Genomic DNA, 15914 nt, shown 5'->3' with positions numbered 1-15914 from the left:
ACCGTACCCCCTGGTTCCGAAGGTGGGCAGCCATAACTGCCATCACCTTGGTGAACACCCTCGGCGCTGTGGAGAGCCCGGAACTGGTAGTGACGGTGCAACAGAGCGAACCGCAGACACCTCTGATGTGACGTTGCTATCGGCACATGGAGGTAAGCGCCCTGGATATCCAGGGAGACCATGTAATCCCCTGGTTCCATAGCCAGAATTATGGAACACAAGGTTTCCATTCTGAACCTGGGAATCCTGAGAAACCTGTTCAGAGACTTTAAATTTAGAACTGGTCGATGGGAGCCATTGGGTTTCTGTACCAGAAACAGCAGAATAGTACCCCATCCCATGCTGAGATTGTGGAACAGGTACAATGACCCCTGCAGTCAGCAAGGAGTCTATAGCTTCCCTGATCAGCATAGCCTTGGCTATGTCCTGAGAAGGACTCGTGCAGAAAAACTGGTGAGGCGGTCTGCGCCGAAAAGACAGGGCGTACCCCTGGGAGACTACTTCTCGCACCCAGGCATCGGTGGTGGTATTGAACCAGCTCTGGGCGAATTGAAGAAGTCGGCCTCCCCTCTGGGATCCCCCAGACGGAGGCCCGTCCCATCAGACGGAAGGCTTATCTTCCTGTTTGGAAGAGGGACGCCTGGCACTCTAAGCTTGTTTCTTGGACCTAGCCAGTCTATCCACGATCCTATCCAAGTCTGGACCAAAAAGTAATTCCCCATTAAAAGGTAAGGCCTCCAGGCCCTTGTTTGAATCAGCGTCTGCTCTCCAGGACCTCAGCCATAAGGAGCGGCGGGCATGCACAGCCGCAGCTGACACCCTAAAGGTTAGCAGACTAGCGTCCAAGGAAGCTTCTCCAATATAAGAAGCCGCATCACTCATCTGTCCTAGTAATGCCCTCTGGACTTCCTGAGTATCCTCAGGAAAAGTGTCCCCTAAGGTATTGGCCCAACCCTCAATGGCCTTAGCCACCCAGGAAATGGCCATGGACGGGCGAGCAATTGCTACCGAGAGGGAATAAATAGACTTAAGGCAAGCCTCAACCTTTCTGTCCGTGGGATCCTTTAACGAGGAAACTGACGGTATTGGCAGCGTAGCACTCCTAATAAGGCGTGTGACATGGGAATCCACCGCCGGTGGAGCTACCCACTTCCTACAATGCGCCTCCGGGAATGGATAATTGGAAGCCAACCTCTTTTGAGGCACAAATCTCTTACTGGGTGTCTGCCAAGCCACCGCCATATGATCCGTTAATTGATCAGATAGGGGGAATACCGCCGAAGTCACCTTTTAGTTTTTGTTTTTTTTTAAACTAGGGAATATCTACTTAGGATCAGGTGCCTCATCCTCTATTAGGAGAATGGCACGCACCGCCCTAACCAGAGCTCGTACATTAATAGACGACCGAGATTCCAACTCCTGAGCCGAGGTGTACGAGTCGGAGTCGTCCTGGACATCACCCTCATCTGAGGACCCCTCAGTGTCCGAAATCTGCGCCGCATGCAACTTATGTGCACGCTTAGACGCCCCTGCAGACCTGTCATTGTGCAGCATCGACTGAAAAGTCGAAGATGCAGCTGCCAGACTCTGGACTGAACTGGAGAGCACATCCACCCATGGTGGAGGAGCTGCCACATTGGTCTGGAAAGGCACCACAGACTGTTGTGTAGCAGGAGTGGCCTGAAAATAGATAGGCAATCCTGAATAAGGGTCCACAGTCTGTGACCCAGAGGAACTCTGCAATAATTGCGGGGTACACTGGTAATGGGAAATGGTAGGCTGGGACAGAGTCCTCGTAGGGACAGCAGACGGAGCCGCAAGGCGGTCCGCCAGAGACACCAGCACCTGTGAAAACATAGCCCATGGTGGCTCCTGTGTCGTAGGGGGTCTGGATTGACCAGGAGTCAACTGACACCGCTCATAAAGGCCATCCAGAGATGCCTCTTCCCTATGTGATCCCGCAGAGCAGCGCCTGCAGGAAAACAACACTGGAGTCCCGGAGTGCTCAACTTCACCCTCAGACATGACCAAATATAATGTACAGACAAAATATATATGGCAATAGAGGAAAAAAGAACTGCACTTCCCTGTGTGTTGAACAACAGTCCTGAATATGGCACTGTGTAGCACACAACTGTATGTGACAGACCTCACAAATACTTGATTTATATATGTGAGGTTAGTAGAAAAGCCCCTCCTCCACACCTGTAGGGCTAAGGAAGAAGGAAAGAGATAGATATAAGCTGACAGTAATAAGAGAAAAATACAGACAGCAGCACTAGCAAAAGTCACATACCATGCAGGAAGATAACAAGAGATATGGTAAGAACTTACCTTTGTTATCTCTGTTTCTACGAAGTCCATAGGGTCCACAGGGTGACCTTGGGGTATAGCTGGATCCTCGGGCACCACGGAGTTAAAGCTTTTAGCTGCTCCCAGGATGCACTTGGGTCCAACCTCCCCTATACCCCGCCCCCGAGCCACAGGCACCTCAGTTGGTAAGCAGCCCAGGCCGGAGGAGGAGACGAAACAGAGAGAAGGAAGACTGGAACACACAAGAACCATACTCACAGAAATGGGAGACGGAAAACCGGTGACCAGTCACAGAGCCCATATGAAGCCAGGTGCGTCAGGGCGGGTGCCCTGTGGACCCTATGGACTTCGTAGAAACAGAGATAACAAAGGTAAGTTCTTACCATATCTCTTGTTTTCTACTTCAGGGTCCATAGGGGTCCACAGGGTGACCTTGGGGATGTCCCAAAGCAGTCCAACTAAGGGCGGGGACGCTCCTGTGCTGATAGGAGAACCCGGCGCCCAAAGGATGCATCCTGAGAGGCAAAGGTGTCAAACGCATAGAACCTCAAAAAGGTCTGAATGGAAGACCAGGTGGCCGCCTTACAGAGCTGAACAGCAGAGGCGCCACGGCTAGCAGCCCAAGAAGGGCCCACGGACCGAGTGGAATGAGCCTTAACAGAGGCTGGAACAGGTAAACCCTCCTGCATATAAGCCTCAATAATAACAGAACGAAGCCAACGGGCTAGAGTCTGTTTGTTGGCAGGCCAACCCCTCTTGTGAAAACCAAAGAGGATAAACAAAGAATCCGACTTCCTCACAGAACTAGTCCGGTCCACATAAACCTGGAGTGCCCGGACAACGTCTAAGGAAGTCTCCCCAGCCGAAAGATCAGGTGACTGAAAGGCTGGTACAACAATTTCCTGATTAATGTGGAACCTGGAAACCACCTTAGGCAGGAAATCAGGACGAGTGCGAAGCACCGCTCTGTCCTGATGAAAAATCAGAAAAGGGGGACGACAAGAAAGCGCCCCCAAATCTGAAACCCTCCTGGCAGAAGCAATTGCCAAGAGGAAAACAGTTTTAAAAGTTAGCCACTTGAGCTCCACTGACTCCAAGGGCTCAAAAGGAGGACCCTGTAAGGCCCTAAGAACCACCGCCAAATCCCACGGGGCCACAGGTGGCACAAAGGGAGGCTGGATTCTCAAAACACCCTGGAAAAAGGTGTGTACGTCCGGCATAGCAGCGATCCTGCGCTGGAACCACACCGACAGACCAGACACGTGTACCTTCAGTGAAGAAAGACGTAATCCTAAGTCCAAACCGGACTGAAGGAAAGCCAGAATACGCGAAACTCGGAACACCTGGGGATCATAGTTTCTGGCCTCGCACCACTGAAAGTAAGTGTGCCACACTCTGTGATAGATCCTCGCGGAAGCAGGCTTGCGCGCCCTCAGCATGGTGGTAATAACGGAGCTAGAAAAGCCCCGAGACCTCAGGACGGCTGTCTCAAGAGCCACGCCGTCAAAGATAGTCGACCCAGATCCGGGTGAAGACAGGGCCCCTGAGACAACAGGTCCCGCCGTTGAGGTAGGAGGTACGGAGCGTCGATGGACAGGCTCCGCAGATCGGAGTACCACGGCCTTCTGGGCCACGCTGGGGCCACCAGGATCAGTGTGCCTCCGTCCTGTTTGAACTTGCGCAGGACCCGAGGCAGCAGAGATATCGGAGGGAACAAGTAAGCCAGTTGAAACGGCCATTTCACCGACAGCGCGTCTATCAGACTTGCGCCTGCGTCCCTTGTCCTTGACCCGTACACAGGCAGCTTGTGATTGTAACGGGACGCCATCAGGTCCAGTTCTGGCAGCCCCCACTTGTCCACGAGTAGTTGGAATACCTCTGGATGAAGCGACCATTCCCCGGGATGCACATCGTAACGGCTGAGGAAGTCTGCCTCCCAATTGAGGACTCCTGGGATGAAAACTGCCGAGAGAGCTGGAAGATAGCGCTCCGCCCAAGCCAGGACGCGGGACACCTCCGACATCGCAGCTCGACTGCGAGTCCCTCCCTGGTGATTGATGTACGCCACCGTGGTGGCGTTGTCTGACTGCACCTGAACGGCCCTTCCGTGAAGAGCGGTGCCGGACGACTGCAGGGCTCTGTATACTGCCCGCAGTTCCAGGATGTTGATGGGAAGAATCGCTTCCTCCGCCGACCAACGACCCTGAAGTGACAAGGAGCCTGTCACCGCCTCCCAACCCCGGAGACTGGCATCTGTCGTGAGCAGAACCCATTCCGGGATCCAAAAGGGGCGCCCCTCCAGGAGATGCGCTGTCTGCAGCCACCAGGCTAGGGACAGACGCACCTCCGAGGACAACACCAGCATCTGAGAGCGGATCCTGTGTGGCAATCCGTTCCATTCTGAAAGAATCAGCCCCTGCAGGGGCCTGGAATGGAACTGGGCAAACTCCACCATGTCGAATGCCGACACCATGGACCCCAAAACTCTCATCGCTGAGTGCACCGACACTCTGCCACTGCTCAGACAACTGTGAATCCGCAGCTGTAAGGAGGAGACCTTCTCTGGAGTCAGAAAAATCCGTTGCTGACGAGAGTCCAGCAGGGCCCCCAAATGAACCATCCGTTGTGATGGGATGAGGGAGGATTTCTTCCAGTTGATCAACCAGCCGTGCGCCTGTAGACAAGCGACCGTCAGGTGGAGATGCTGGAGCAGTACCTCCGGGGAGCTTGCCAGCAAGAGGAGGTCGTCTAGATACGGTAGCAACCGTATCCCCTGGCTCCGAAGGTGAGCCGCCATGACCGCCATCACCTTGGTAAATACCCTTGGTGCCGTGGAGAGACCAAAGGGTAGAGCCCTGAATTGGTAGTGGTTGTGGAGAATAGCAAACCGCAGAAACCGTTGGTGCGATGTTGCTATAGGCACATGGAGGTAGGCGTCCTGGATATCCAGGGAGACCATATAATCCCCCGGTTCCATCGCCAGTATGATGGAACGCAAAGTTTCCATCCTGAATTTGGGAACCCTGAGAAACCTGTTCAGGGACTTCAAATTGAGGATGGGGCGATGAGAGCCATTGGGTTTCTGCACCAGAAACAGCGTAGAGTAATACCCCATCCCACGTTGAGACTGTGGTACGGGTATAATGACCCCCACCGTCAGCAAGGCCTCTATGGCTTCCTGAACCTGCAAGGCCTTGGTTTTGTCCTGAGAAGGACTTGTGCAAAAAAACTGGCAAGGCGGCCTGTGCCGAAAAGACAGGGAGTACCCCTGGGAGACCACTTCTCGCACCCAGGCATCCGTGGTGGTATTGTGCCAGCACTGGGCGAATTGAAGAAGTCGGCCTCCCACTCTGGGGTCCCCCAGAGGGAGGCCCGTCCCATCACGCAGAAGGCTTATCTTCTGGCTTGGAAGAAGGGCGCCTAGCACTCCAGGCTTGCTTCTTTGGCTTTGAGGCGGTCTTGGGTGCGGACTGCCTCGGGAAGGACTGACCCTTTGCCTTGCCCTGAACCCGAAAGGAACGAAACGCCGAGCTCCGGACCTTAGCAGGTGTAGTAGCTGAAGGGAGGAAGGCTGACTTGGATTTTGCCAGGGTATCTACTATTTTGTCCAGGTCCGGACCAAATAGTAATTCCCCATTAAAAAGTAAGGCCTCCAAGCCTTTCTTTGAATCCGCGTCCGCTCTCCAAGACCGCAACCACAAGGATCTACGAGCAGACACTGCTGCCGACGAAACCCTAGAGGTCAACAGGCTAGCATCCAAAGATGCTTCTCCAATGTAGGAGGCGGCATCTCTCATCTGTCCTAACAACGCCCTCTGGACGTCCGGAGATTCATCCGTAAACGTGTCCTCCAAGGCGTTGGCCCACCCAGGAGATGGCCATGGACGGCCGGGCTACAGCCCCTGAGAGAGAATAAATAGACTTTAGACAAGTCTCCACCTTCCTGTCCGTAGGATCCTTCAGCGAGGATATAGACAGCAATGGCAAAGTAGCACTCCTGGCGTGTTACATGGGAATCGACTGCAGGCGGAGTTTCCCATTTCTTACAATGCGCTTCCGGGAATGGATAATTGGACGCCAAGCGTTTCTGTGGCAGGAAACGCTTACTGGGCGTCTGCCAGGCCACCGCCATGTGATCAGTCAACTGATCAGACAAGGGGAACGCTGTAGAAGTAACCTTAGCCTTTTTAAAACTAGGATACCTTGACTTGGGAGCGGGTGCCTCATCCTCAATCAGAAGAATAGCCCGCACCGCCTTAACCAGAGCCCGCACATTGATGGAAGACTTAGTGTCTACCTCCTGGACTGAGGCATCTGAGGCTGAGTCATCCTGTACCTCACCATCATCCGAGGACCCCTCAGAGTCCGAAAAATGCGCAGCCTGCGCCATAACTGTGCGTTTAGATGCCCTGGAGGGCACGTCACTGCGCAACATCGACTGAAAAGCCGAAGATGCTGCCGCCAAATCTTGGACAGTGTGGGAAAGCGCATCCACCCAGGGTGGAGGAGCTGTCACAGGAGCCTGAAACGGCACCACAGCCGGCTGTGCCACAGGGGTGGACTGAATATACATTGGCAACCCCGCATAGGGACCAACAGGCTGAGACCCCGGGGGAGTCTGCAATAATTGTGGGACACCCGGGGAATGGGGGATGGCAGGCTGGGGCAACGCCCTAGTAGGGGCGGCAGTCGGGACCGACAGACGGTCCGCGATGGACACCAGCACCTGGGAAAACATCGCCCATGGTGGTTCCTGCGAAATGGGAGGTTTAGACGTACCAGGGACCGCCTGGCACCGTCCGCACAGGCCGTCCTGTGACAAATCCTCCCTATCCACTCCTGCAGAACAGCGCCTGCAGGAGAACAATACCGGAGCCCCGGAGTGCTCAATCTCCTCCTCAGACATGACTTAGGAAGAAAACGTGCGCACTCACCAGTGTGCTGAACAACAGCCCACAATATGGCACCGTGTAGCACACAACTGTATGTGACGGACCTCACAAATACGTGATCTATATAGGTGAGGTCAGTAGAAATACCCTTCCCCCGCACACCTGTAGGGCTTGTAGGAGAAGGAAAGGGATAGGTACAGGCTGACAGTAAGTAGAAAAAAGACACAGACAGGCAGCACTAGCAAAAGTCACATACCATGCAGGAAGATATACTCACTGCACCTTTCCACTACAATCAACCTCCCAGATTCAGTGTCTGGGAGGGCTATAGCGCTGTGTACACTGTCCTCGTCGGGGGAGAGGTACACAAGGGGACCGGTCCGCGTGCTCCCTGAGAGTATCCACGCTGCCACAGAGAAAATGGCCGCTGGAGACCTCAGAGGAGGAGTGGCCGTGTATCTGCAGCTCAGCGACGCCAGACTCCGAGCTGAAAGGCGCGCTGAGCTGAGGGGAGGAGCCGCTAGACAGGGAAGGCTTCCTCCCCTGGCTAGCATATTAACCCCCGGGTTGCCGGCATCCCGCTTGCCGCGATATTAACCCTGGTGGTCTAGTGGTCTGGCGGGGTATGCCTCCGCTGGAGGGGGGGCCCGCCGCCACCGCTAGCGCCCCCGGTCTGTCCCCTAGACCGGGGGCATGGGACTGCATTTAAAAGGAACCCGCGCACCGCCGCTAATCAGCGGTGCGCGGCTTACCTGATCTCCCCGGCGTCTTCCGGCAGCAGTCCCGGGGGAAACCAGAGTCCGGCTAGTACAGACTCTGGCTTCCCCCGCCGCGATCCCCAGTTCAGTGCTGGCGTCGCGGCGCCAGCAGGGAGAAGGAGCGGCAGCCTGGGCGTCTGTACAGACAGCCCAGCGCTGCCGCTCTGGAGAATAAAACTAGTGTAAAAATAAATTTAACCTAGTTAAATAAAAAGCTTTAGGGGGCTGCTCCTGCAGCCCCCCCCGCAGGGTGACCCGACTCCGGCCGGGCACCATCTAAAACTGAGGTGCCTGTGGCTCGGGGGCGGGGTATAGGGGAGGTTGGACCCAAGTGCATCCTGGGAGCAGCTAAAAGCTTTAACTCCGTGGTGCCCGAGGATCCAGGATCCAGCTATACCCCAAGGTCACCCTGTGGACCCCTATGGACCCTGAAGTAGAAATACTCACTGCACCTTTACACTACACTCAACCGCCCAGATTCAGTGTCTGGGAGGGCTATAGTGCTGTGTACGCCGTCCTAACAGGGGAGAGGTACACAGGGGGACCGGTCCGCGTGCTCCCTGAGGGATCTGCGCTGCCACATGTAGAAAAAAATGGCCGCCAGAGACCTCAGAGGAGGAGTGGCCGAGTGAACTGCAGCTCAGGGACGCTAGACATGCAGGCTGAAAAGCGCGCTGAGCTGAGGGGAGGAGCCGCTGAACAGGGAAGGCTTCCTCCCCTGGCTGGCCATTAACCCCAGGGATGCTGGCTTCCCGCTTGCCGGTTATCCCTGGTGGTCTAGTGGTCCCACGGGTTATGGGGGGGCCCGCCGCCACTGCCAGCAGCCTCCGGTCTGTCCCCAGGACCGGAGGCTAAAGGACTGCATTTAAGGTATTCCGCGCGCCGCCGCTAGCCAGCGACGCGCGGCTTACCTGAATCCCCGGCGACTCCGGCAGCAGTCCTGGGAGGTAGACAGAGTCCGGCTAGTACGGACTTTGTCCTCCCGCCGCGATCCCCAGATCAGTACTGGCGTCGCGGCGCCAGTCGGGGATCAGAGCGGCAGCGTGGGCGTCTGTACAGACAGCCCTTCGTTGCCGTCTGTAGTAAAAAGAGAAACTAAAATAAATAAAAAGCTTCTGGGGGCTGCTCCTGCAGCCCCCCTGCGCGGTGACCGACTCCAGCCGGGCACCAGCTTACACTGAGGTGCCTGTGGCTCGGGGGCGGGATATAGATGAGGACCCAAGTGCATCCTGGGAGCTAAAAGCTTAACTGTGTGGTGCCCATGGATCCTGATCCAGCTATATCCCCAAGGTCAACCCTGTGGACCCCCTATGGACCCTGAAGTAGAAACAGTGTTGCTAATGTTTTTTGGCTGTTGAGTAAGTGGTCCTAGATTTAAGGTGCGTACACACTAGACTATATGCTCCATGAGCGATATCGTCTAGTGTGTCCCCGGCAGGGTGTGCCCAATGTCATTCATGACAATGAGCACACCTGCTGAACGATATCATTTAACGATTATCGTTCAGCGCCGGGCTCTCTTCCCCCATTCCCCAACATGCAGCAACCTGACGACATCATCAGGTTGGCCTGCATGTTAACTGAACGACCCGCGGGAACGCGCATCGTCGTTATCGTTCATCGTTTTTGTGATAAAAATGGACGATAAAGTGGACGACTGAACGATATCGTTATCGTTCAGTCGTCCACTTTAATCGCCCAGTGTGTACCCACCTTAACATAGAGCTTGCTTTATCTAGTGGCTGCCGCTTATAACTAGTGTTGTAGTGCTGCTACTACAGTCAGGGTTTTTCTTTTCTTGTTTCAGGACGCCTTAAAACTGATGCTGGGGAGGCAATGGTGCTGAAACTGAAGGATTGGCCTCCTGGGGAGGACTTCAGAGATATGATGCTGTCACGGTAGGGTTTATTTTATTTTTCCTGCGGTATACTTTCATTTTTCAATTGCATGGTTTAAAGGCTAGTCCACCTTTTTATTTGCAGAAGGATTTATTTACAATAGCATACATTTATAAGTATTTGGGCTATACAGTATATTTACTAAAGTGATCGTTTTTAGACGTGATGTTTCCCATAGCAACCAATCAGATTCTAGCTATTATCTTTTAGAAGGTGCTAGTTCAATGTTAAGTAGAATCTGATTGGTTGCTTTGGCAACATCTGCACTCCCTTATTCTCTTCTGTATTCTGTCTTTGCACACGGAACGATATATCATTACGATTTGAACGGTAATGATATCGTTCAATGATATAACGTTCCATCTGTATGCAATGAACGACCAACGATGCGCACTCCCGCTGAACGATAACTCTCATCCATCGGGCATGCATGCAGGCCATATAGTTAAATTTCTATATGGAAAAATGATCGTTGGTCGTTCATCGTTGGTTAAAATTGTAGGTGTGTGGATGAAGAATATCGTTCATCCAGCACACCAGGAATTTCAAGGGAGATCGTTCGCTGAACAGATCGTCCCGCGTGTACCCAGCATTAGTTAGTGATGGTTTTGTTGGCTTCCTGACAGATTTGATGACCTAATGAACAATATCCCGCTGCCTGAATACACCAGGAGGGAGGGCAAGTTAAACCTGGCTTCTCGGCTTCCTTCTTACTTCGTCCGCCCTGATCTGGGACCCAAAATGTATAATGCTTATGGTAAGTAGGATTAGGCTTTTGTATGTTTTAATTCTGTATCAGAGCAGCAGCTAAAGATTCAGCTCGTCTAGTGGCGTCTCTCTTTGCTTAGATTGCCATGGGGCGATCATGGCATGTAAATAATGGCGCTCTAAGGATGATAAATTGGATACGAGATCGTAGTGCCGTTTTTGCATGTGAGAGCGGGACTGTAGTTACATGATCGGTACCCCATGAATGCGTTCTATAGCTACAAGGGAGAAGCATTTGATGGTAATAATGTTTGAAATATTTGTCCATTTTCAACAGGGTTAATTACTCCAGAGGATCGGAAATATGGGACAACAAATCTCCATTTGGATGTGTCTGATGCCGCCAATGTAATGGTCTATGTGGGCATACCACAGGATGAGGGGGATCAGGAGATAGGTATGCTCTATTCCCCCTGTCTCTTATATTTTCGCACTACCTTTTATATTGTCCCACCAATGACGACAACCACTCTTTCATCTGCAAACAGAGGTGCTGAAGACTGTACAAGATGGCGACGCAGATGAGCTGACCATAAAGCGATTTGTGGAATTCAAGGAGAAGCCTGGCGCCTTGTGGCACATCTTCGCGGCAAAGGACACGGAGAAAATCCGACAGTTCTTGAAAAAGGTAACTTACAATGCCGAGCAGTAACGCACAGCTGTGTGGTGATGGGCGACCAGGTGTGGAGAGGGCGTACGGCCGATTTTACGTTCCCTCTGTTACATTGTGGCTGATCGGTGTTGTGAGAAAGGAACGTTTGTCCTGCATCCATAGATAAATTGTAACCAGGCCCGTTTGTAGACCCCTCAGACCGATACTATGGAGGCAGCATGCTTCCTCCTGGCTCATCATCATCTTATTCAAAGCTGCCACCATAAAGAATTGAGCTCCCCCCCCCCCCCCCCTGATTAATGTTTGATATAAGACTGAGCTGTGAAGTAAAGTTATACAAATTTCACCTCAATATATGGAGCTTAATGTCCAACTAGCACTTGTGCGATGGAGCTGAGGTGGAGGCACCCGGTTCCACCAGAGCTCCTGGTGTCTGCTAACGACGGGATGGAATGAGGTCCGGTCTTCCTGCTCACATGCATTGAGGGGACCGTGCAATAGCTGCAGAGATGCGAGACACACGTGGGGGGGGGGGGGGGGAAGGGCATGAGGGAGTGAGATCTGGGGAAGGAGGGGACGTGAGGAACACGGATAGGGAACAGGAGGGACAAAGATGAAAGCGAGATGGGGGTGAAGAGACAATGAGAGTCTGGTAGGGAACAGAAGAGCGAAAGATTGTAGAGAGACGTATGAGGGAGGGACACGCACACAGATATGAGAGACAGAGAGGGGTGAGGAGAGGTTATGGAATTGGGAACACAGAGAGGGAGGGGGATGGTAAATAGTAACCCAGCAAGTGACGGGTGGAAAATTCTAGAAGTTTATATTGGTCCAAATACTAAGTACTTGATGAATTCTGTAAAGGCACAAATGCTTAACACTGCCCCCAGCAGAAGTGCCAGAGAAATGAGTTATTTACCAAGAGATAACGGGAGTCCCCTTCAGATATTCCTGAGACCGCTTATGATGCGTCAGCTGTAAGTTCCTGTCCTGTGTTGCTACAGATAGCGGAGGAACAAGGCCACGAGAACCCTCCTGACCACGATCCCATCCACGATCAGAGTTGGTATCTGGACAACACGTTGAGGAAGCGGCTGCTCCAGGAGCACGGAGTTCAGGGCTGGGCCATCGTACAGTTTTTGGGAGATGCTGTCTTCATCCCAGCCGGAGCCCCCCACCAGGTATAAGACCATGGCACCGCCAGCGTTAATAAAGCTTTCTCTCCAATGACACTTGCAAACGGAATGTGCCCTTGTTGTGTTGGAGGGGAGGGGGCTGATTGTTTCTCTCTCTGAAGTTTTGCTATGCACGTACACATTCTTGTTCCAAATATCGGCTGCATACTTGATACTTTGATGACTTTTTTTTTTTTTTTTTTTCTTTCTTTTAAATTAGGTCCACAACCTTTACAGCTGCATAAAGGTGGCCGAGGACTTTGTTTCCCCGGAGCATGTGAAGCACTGTTTCTGGCTTACTCAGGAATTCCGCTATCTCTCCCATACACACACTAACCACGAGGACAAGCTGCAGGTACCTACTGCCTACAGGGGAATGTGTTACACCTATGGCCGCTGCTTGTGTGTTTGGCTGATCAGTGTCTGGGAATTCAGGCAAGGGCCTTTGTCTTGGGCTTCTTTTGTGGTAGTGGGGCTTTTTACTAGGCGTATAATATTACTGCTGCTGGTGTTTTAAAAATCCAGACAGATTTATTCTCCTTTCCGTTATGACTGTAGATCTGCTGTATAGATGGATATATCAGGTGTACAGAAATCCGCCTCTCTGCGGCTTGCCATAGCTATGATAATAAGCTTGTATGTAAGGACATTAGCAGAGGTTCCCAATCTCCACTATTACAGTCCAGGTGTTGAGGATATCCATGCTTGAGCACAGCTGACTTAAGGGCTTGATTCAGTAGTGCACTGCTGATCGCAGGTTCCCGATTTGTTGTGAATGTGTGTGTGCACAGGACCCATTCTACAAGTGTACAGAATGGGTTCTGCGTAGTTGCATGCAGATCCTTCGATGCCTCTGTAGACATTTAAGGATCGCTGCGAGGGTGGCTGCTGCCCCCGGAAACGGAGATGTGTACACCCCGTCTTCCGAGAGTGGCTAGCCCAGGGACTGTGTCAACCGACTCTGTCCTGATTTCGTAAGCCGGCCAGCCTGAGTAAGCTCAGGCTTTCTCAGCGGCACAGCGCCGTCCATCATCGCGAACATCGGCCACTGATGATCGCAGTGCTGGGATCTGAAATGCAGCAGGGCTGTCCTACACCTCTTGCATTTGCCATAATAGCATGGACGTAATTGCAAAGTTGCCTGCGTGCAGCTTTGCAATTGCGATTCTTGCGGAACCCCCCCCCCCCCCCCCCCTTTAATTAGTACCTCAGTCAATTTGATTTAACCATCTGGGCTCAAGCATGGATATCCATAAAACCTGGCCTATTCTGTTGCACTTTTACATTTGCGAATATTAGCTCCACTCACACCGTGAGCAGACAATAACTACAATATGCTTTAATGTTGTTATTGTGTAATCTAACTGTGCCCATTGTCACCCTCCAGGTGAAGAACGTCATCTATCACGCTGTTAAAGATGCAATTGCAATACTGAAAGCAAATGAAGCCAGCCTTGGGAAGGTTTAACGCTGAAGCTTGGGCACCATACATTGGGTGGACTTCTTCTGGCAGCTTATCCGCATCCATCACTAGTTCGATGAACATTACCTCGTACAGCACGTACCCAATATGCGCTTTTAGGAGATGTTTACAATCCCCGGGATGGTTAGCAGATGGCGAAGACCCCGATGGCGTTTCAGTTCCCTGGAGCTGCGTTGTCCTACTACAAACTCCTCTCGTTACAGAGGTGCCATACTAGAAAATATACCGTTTGTTTGAAAAACCAAAACACTTTTTTTAGACTGTACAAAAGAATACCTCTTGTTCTTGGAACACTCCAAAAACATCCTGTAAATCTGATTTAAATATCCTTCAAAATTTTTTCTTAATATTTTGAGCTCATAAGGAGGTAACAAAAAAGGATGTGTTGTTTTTTTTCTTTTTGTTTTTTTTTATTATTTTATAAAATAAATAAAAGCTCTTGTAGCCATGAAGCATTACTGGAATGTATGCTGAAAGTAAAATGTAAATAAGCAGGATCTTATAATTTTACAATGATTTAGAACTAGCACTGATGTGCCTGGAATTCTGTAATTAAATGCATTGATTTAAAAAAATTTTTTTTTTGTTGACTTGTATGACTTTAATTTAATTAAAATTTGTTTTGGTTTGTTACTTTGACCATAAGGGAGGGGAGGGGGGAGACAAAAGCCCCAGTTAGATAACTGGTCTTTGAGTTCACTTGTATTTTTTTTATTAGTACTTAAGTACTTGGAAAAAAAAATAATAAACTGTAATTTGTGTTCGTATTTGTGAATTATTCCTTTTTTAATTTATTTATTTTTATTATGTAAATGCATTATTTTTCTGTTGCGTGTCATTGCTCTGTTTGTTAGCGGAAACTTTAAGAGCACAATTCTAAGCCACTATTTAAAAATAATTTAAATGAAACATTCTGGTGTATTAGTTGGGTACAGACCAATCCACCATGTTTTCACCCCTTTGCAACAGGTTGGGGGGATGGATACTTCTCTGATTTCATAGACAAAGGGCCGTGTTCAATTAGCAAAAAACAGAGATCCGCGAAAGTATCGCCGATTGCGACTTTTCGCCAGACGGGAACTTATCTCCGTATTCAGTTCCATCCGCTTTTTGCATACGTGGAAAGTCAATGCATTGTAATAGACGAAAAACATTTGCCTCTGAATAGCAGGAGATAAGTGCAAAATTTTTATTTTGGGGTGCAAAGGTGGAGAAACCTCTCGGAACTCTTGGGACAGCCACCTAAAGGATAACTGCATAAAAAAACCTTAAAAAAAAGTGAGGAACGCCCCAAAAAAGAACTTTGAATATGGGGGTGAAAAAACAAAGTGGGGGGACAAGTTCACAAACTAGTGAATAAGGTTCTGGGGGTGCTCTAAGCAGGGGTCAATTGTTTTGGGGATTACAGGTGCTTTTATGATGGTGGAAATTCGCAATTAAAACCACTTTAGTGACATTAAATTATGCTAGCAATACGGTCCATAGGCTCCACAGAAAGATCTTGGGGTATATCTGGATCCCCAGGCAATACGCAGTTAAAAGCTTTGCTCCCAGGATGCACTGGAACCGCCCTCTATACCCCGAGCCAGAGGCACCTCAGTTCTAGTTGGTGTCGAGTCACTGTTTTGCGCAGAGGGGCTGATTAGCAGCCCCAAAGCTGATTTTATTGAATGAGTTTATCAGTTTTTTACACTTTTTCACTCTTCAGAGCGGACAGCGGCAGACTTTCCATAGGACGTTTGCGTGCTGTTCCGTCACCCCGCCGGGCCGCGACGCCAGTACAGATCTTGGAATCTCGGCAGGGCCCCGGGGCCTGTGCTAGCCGGGCCCTGAGGGACTCCCAGGACTGCTGCCGGACATGCGGGGACAGGTAAGAGCGGATCACCGCTTGCGGTGATCCTTGTATTAGCAGTCCGTGCCTTCGGTCTCTGGGGACAGACTGGAGGTGCTGGCTGTGGCGGCAGGCCCTCATACCCTGCGCGTCCACTAGACCACCAAGGACTTGAAGTTGGTA

At 51.2% G+C, this 15914-nt stretch overlaps 1 protein-coding gene across 1 annotated transcript in view; it reads left to right on the top strand.

Annotated features, from left to right (window-relative positions):
- KDM3A (lysine demethylase 3A) overlaps window positions 1–14667 on the top strand; it is a 45850-nt gene extending 31183 nt beyond the window's left edge. Inside the window, exons 21-27 of the mRNA XM_088454273.1 lie at window positions 9771–9861; window positions 10488–10618; window positions 10907–11026; window positions 11118–11257; window positions 12247–12423; window positions 12638–12772; window positions 13805–14667. Coding sequence (XP_088310399.1) covers window positions 9771–9861; window positions 10488–10618; window positions 10907–11026; window positions 11118–11257; window positions 12247–12423; window positions 12638–12772; window positions 13805–13885 — 875 coding nt within the window. The 3' untranslated portion in view covers window positions 13886–14667. The remainder of the gene's footprint in view (window positions 1–9770; window positions 9862–10487; window positions 10619–10906; window positions 11027–11117; window positions 11258–12246; window positions 12424–12637; window positions 12773–13804) is intronic.
- Window positions 14668–15914: the final 1247 nt, after the last annotated feature.

Source organism: Taudactylus pleione, unplaced genomic scaffold, assembly GCF_031769625.1.
Source record: "Taudactylus pleione unplaced genomic scaffold, aTauple2 ptg000611l, whole genome shotgun sequence".
NCBI lineage: Eukaryota > Metazoa > Chordata > Amphibia > Anura > Myobatrachidae > Taudactylus > Taudactylus pleione.
This window is presented reverse-complemented; position numbering and strand designations above follow the sequence as displayed.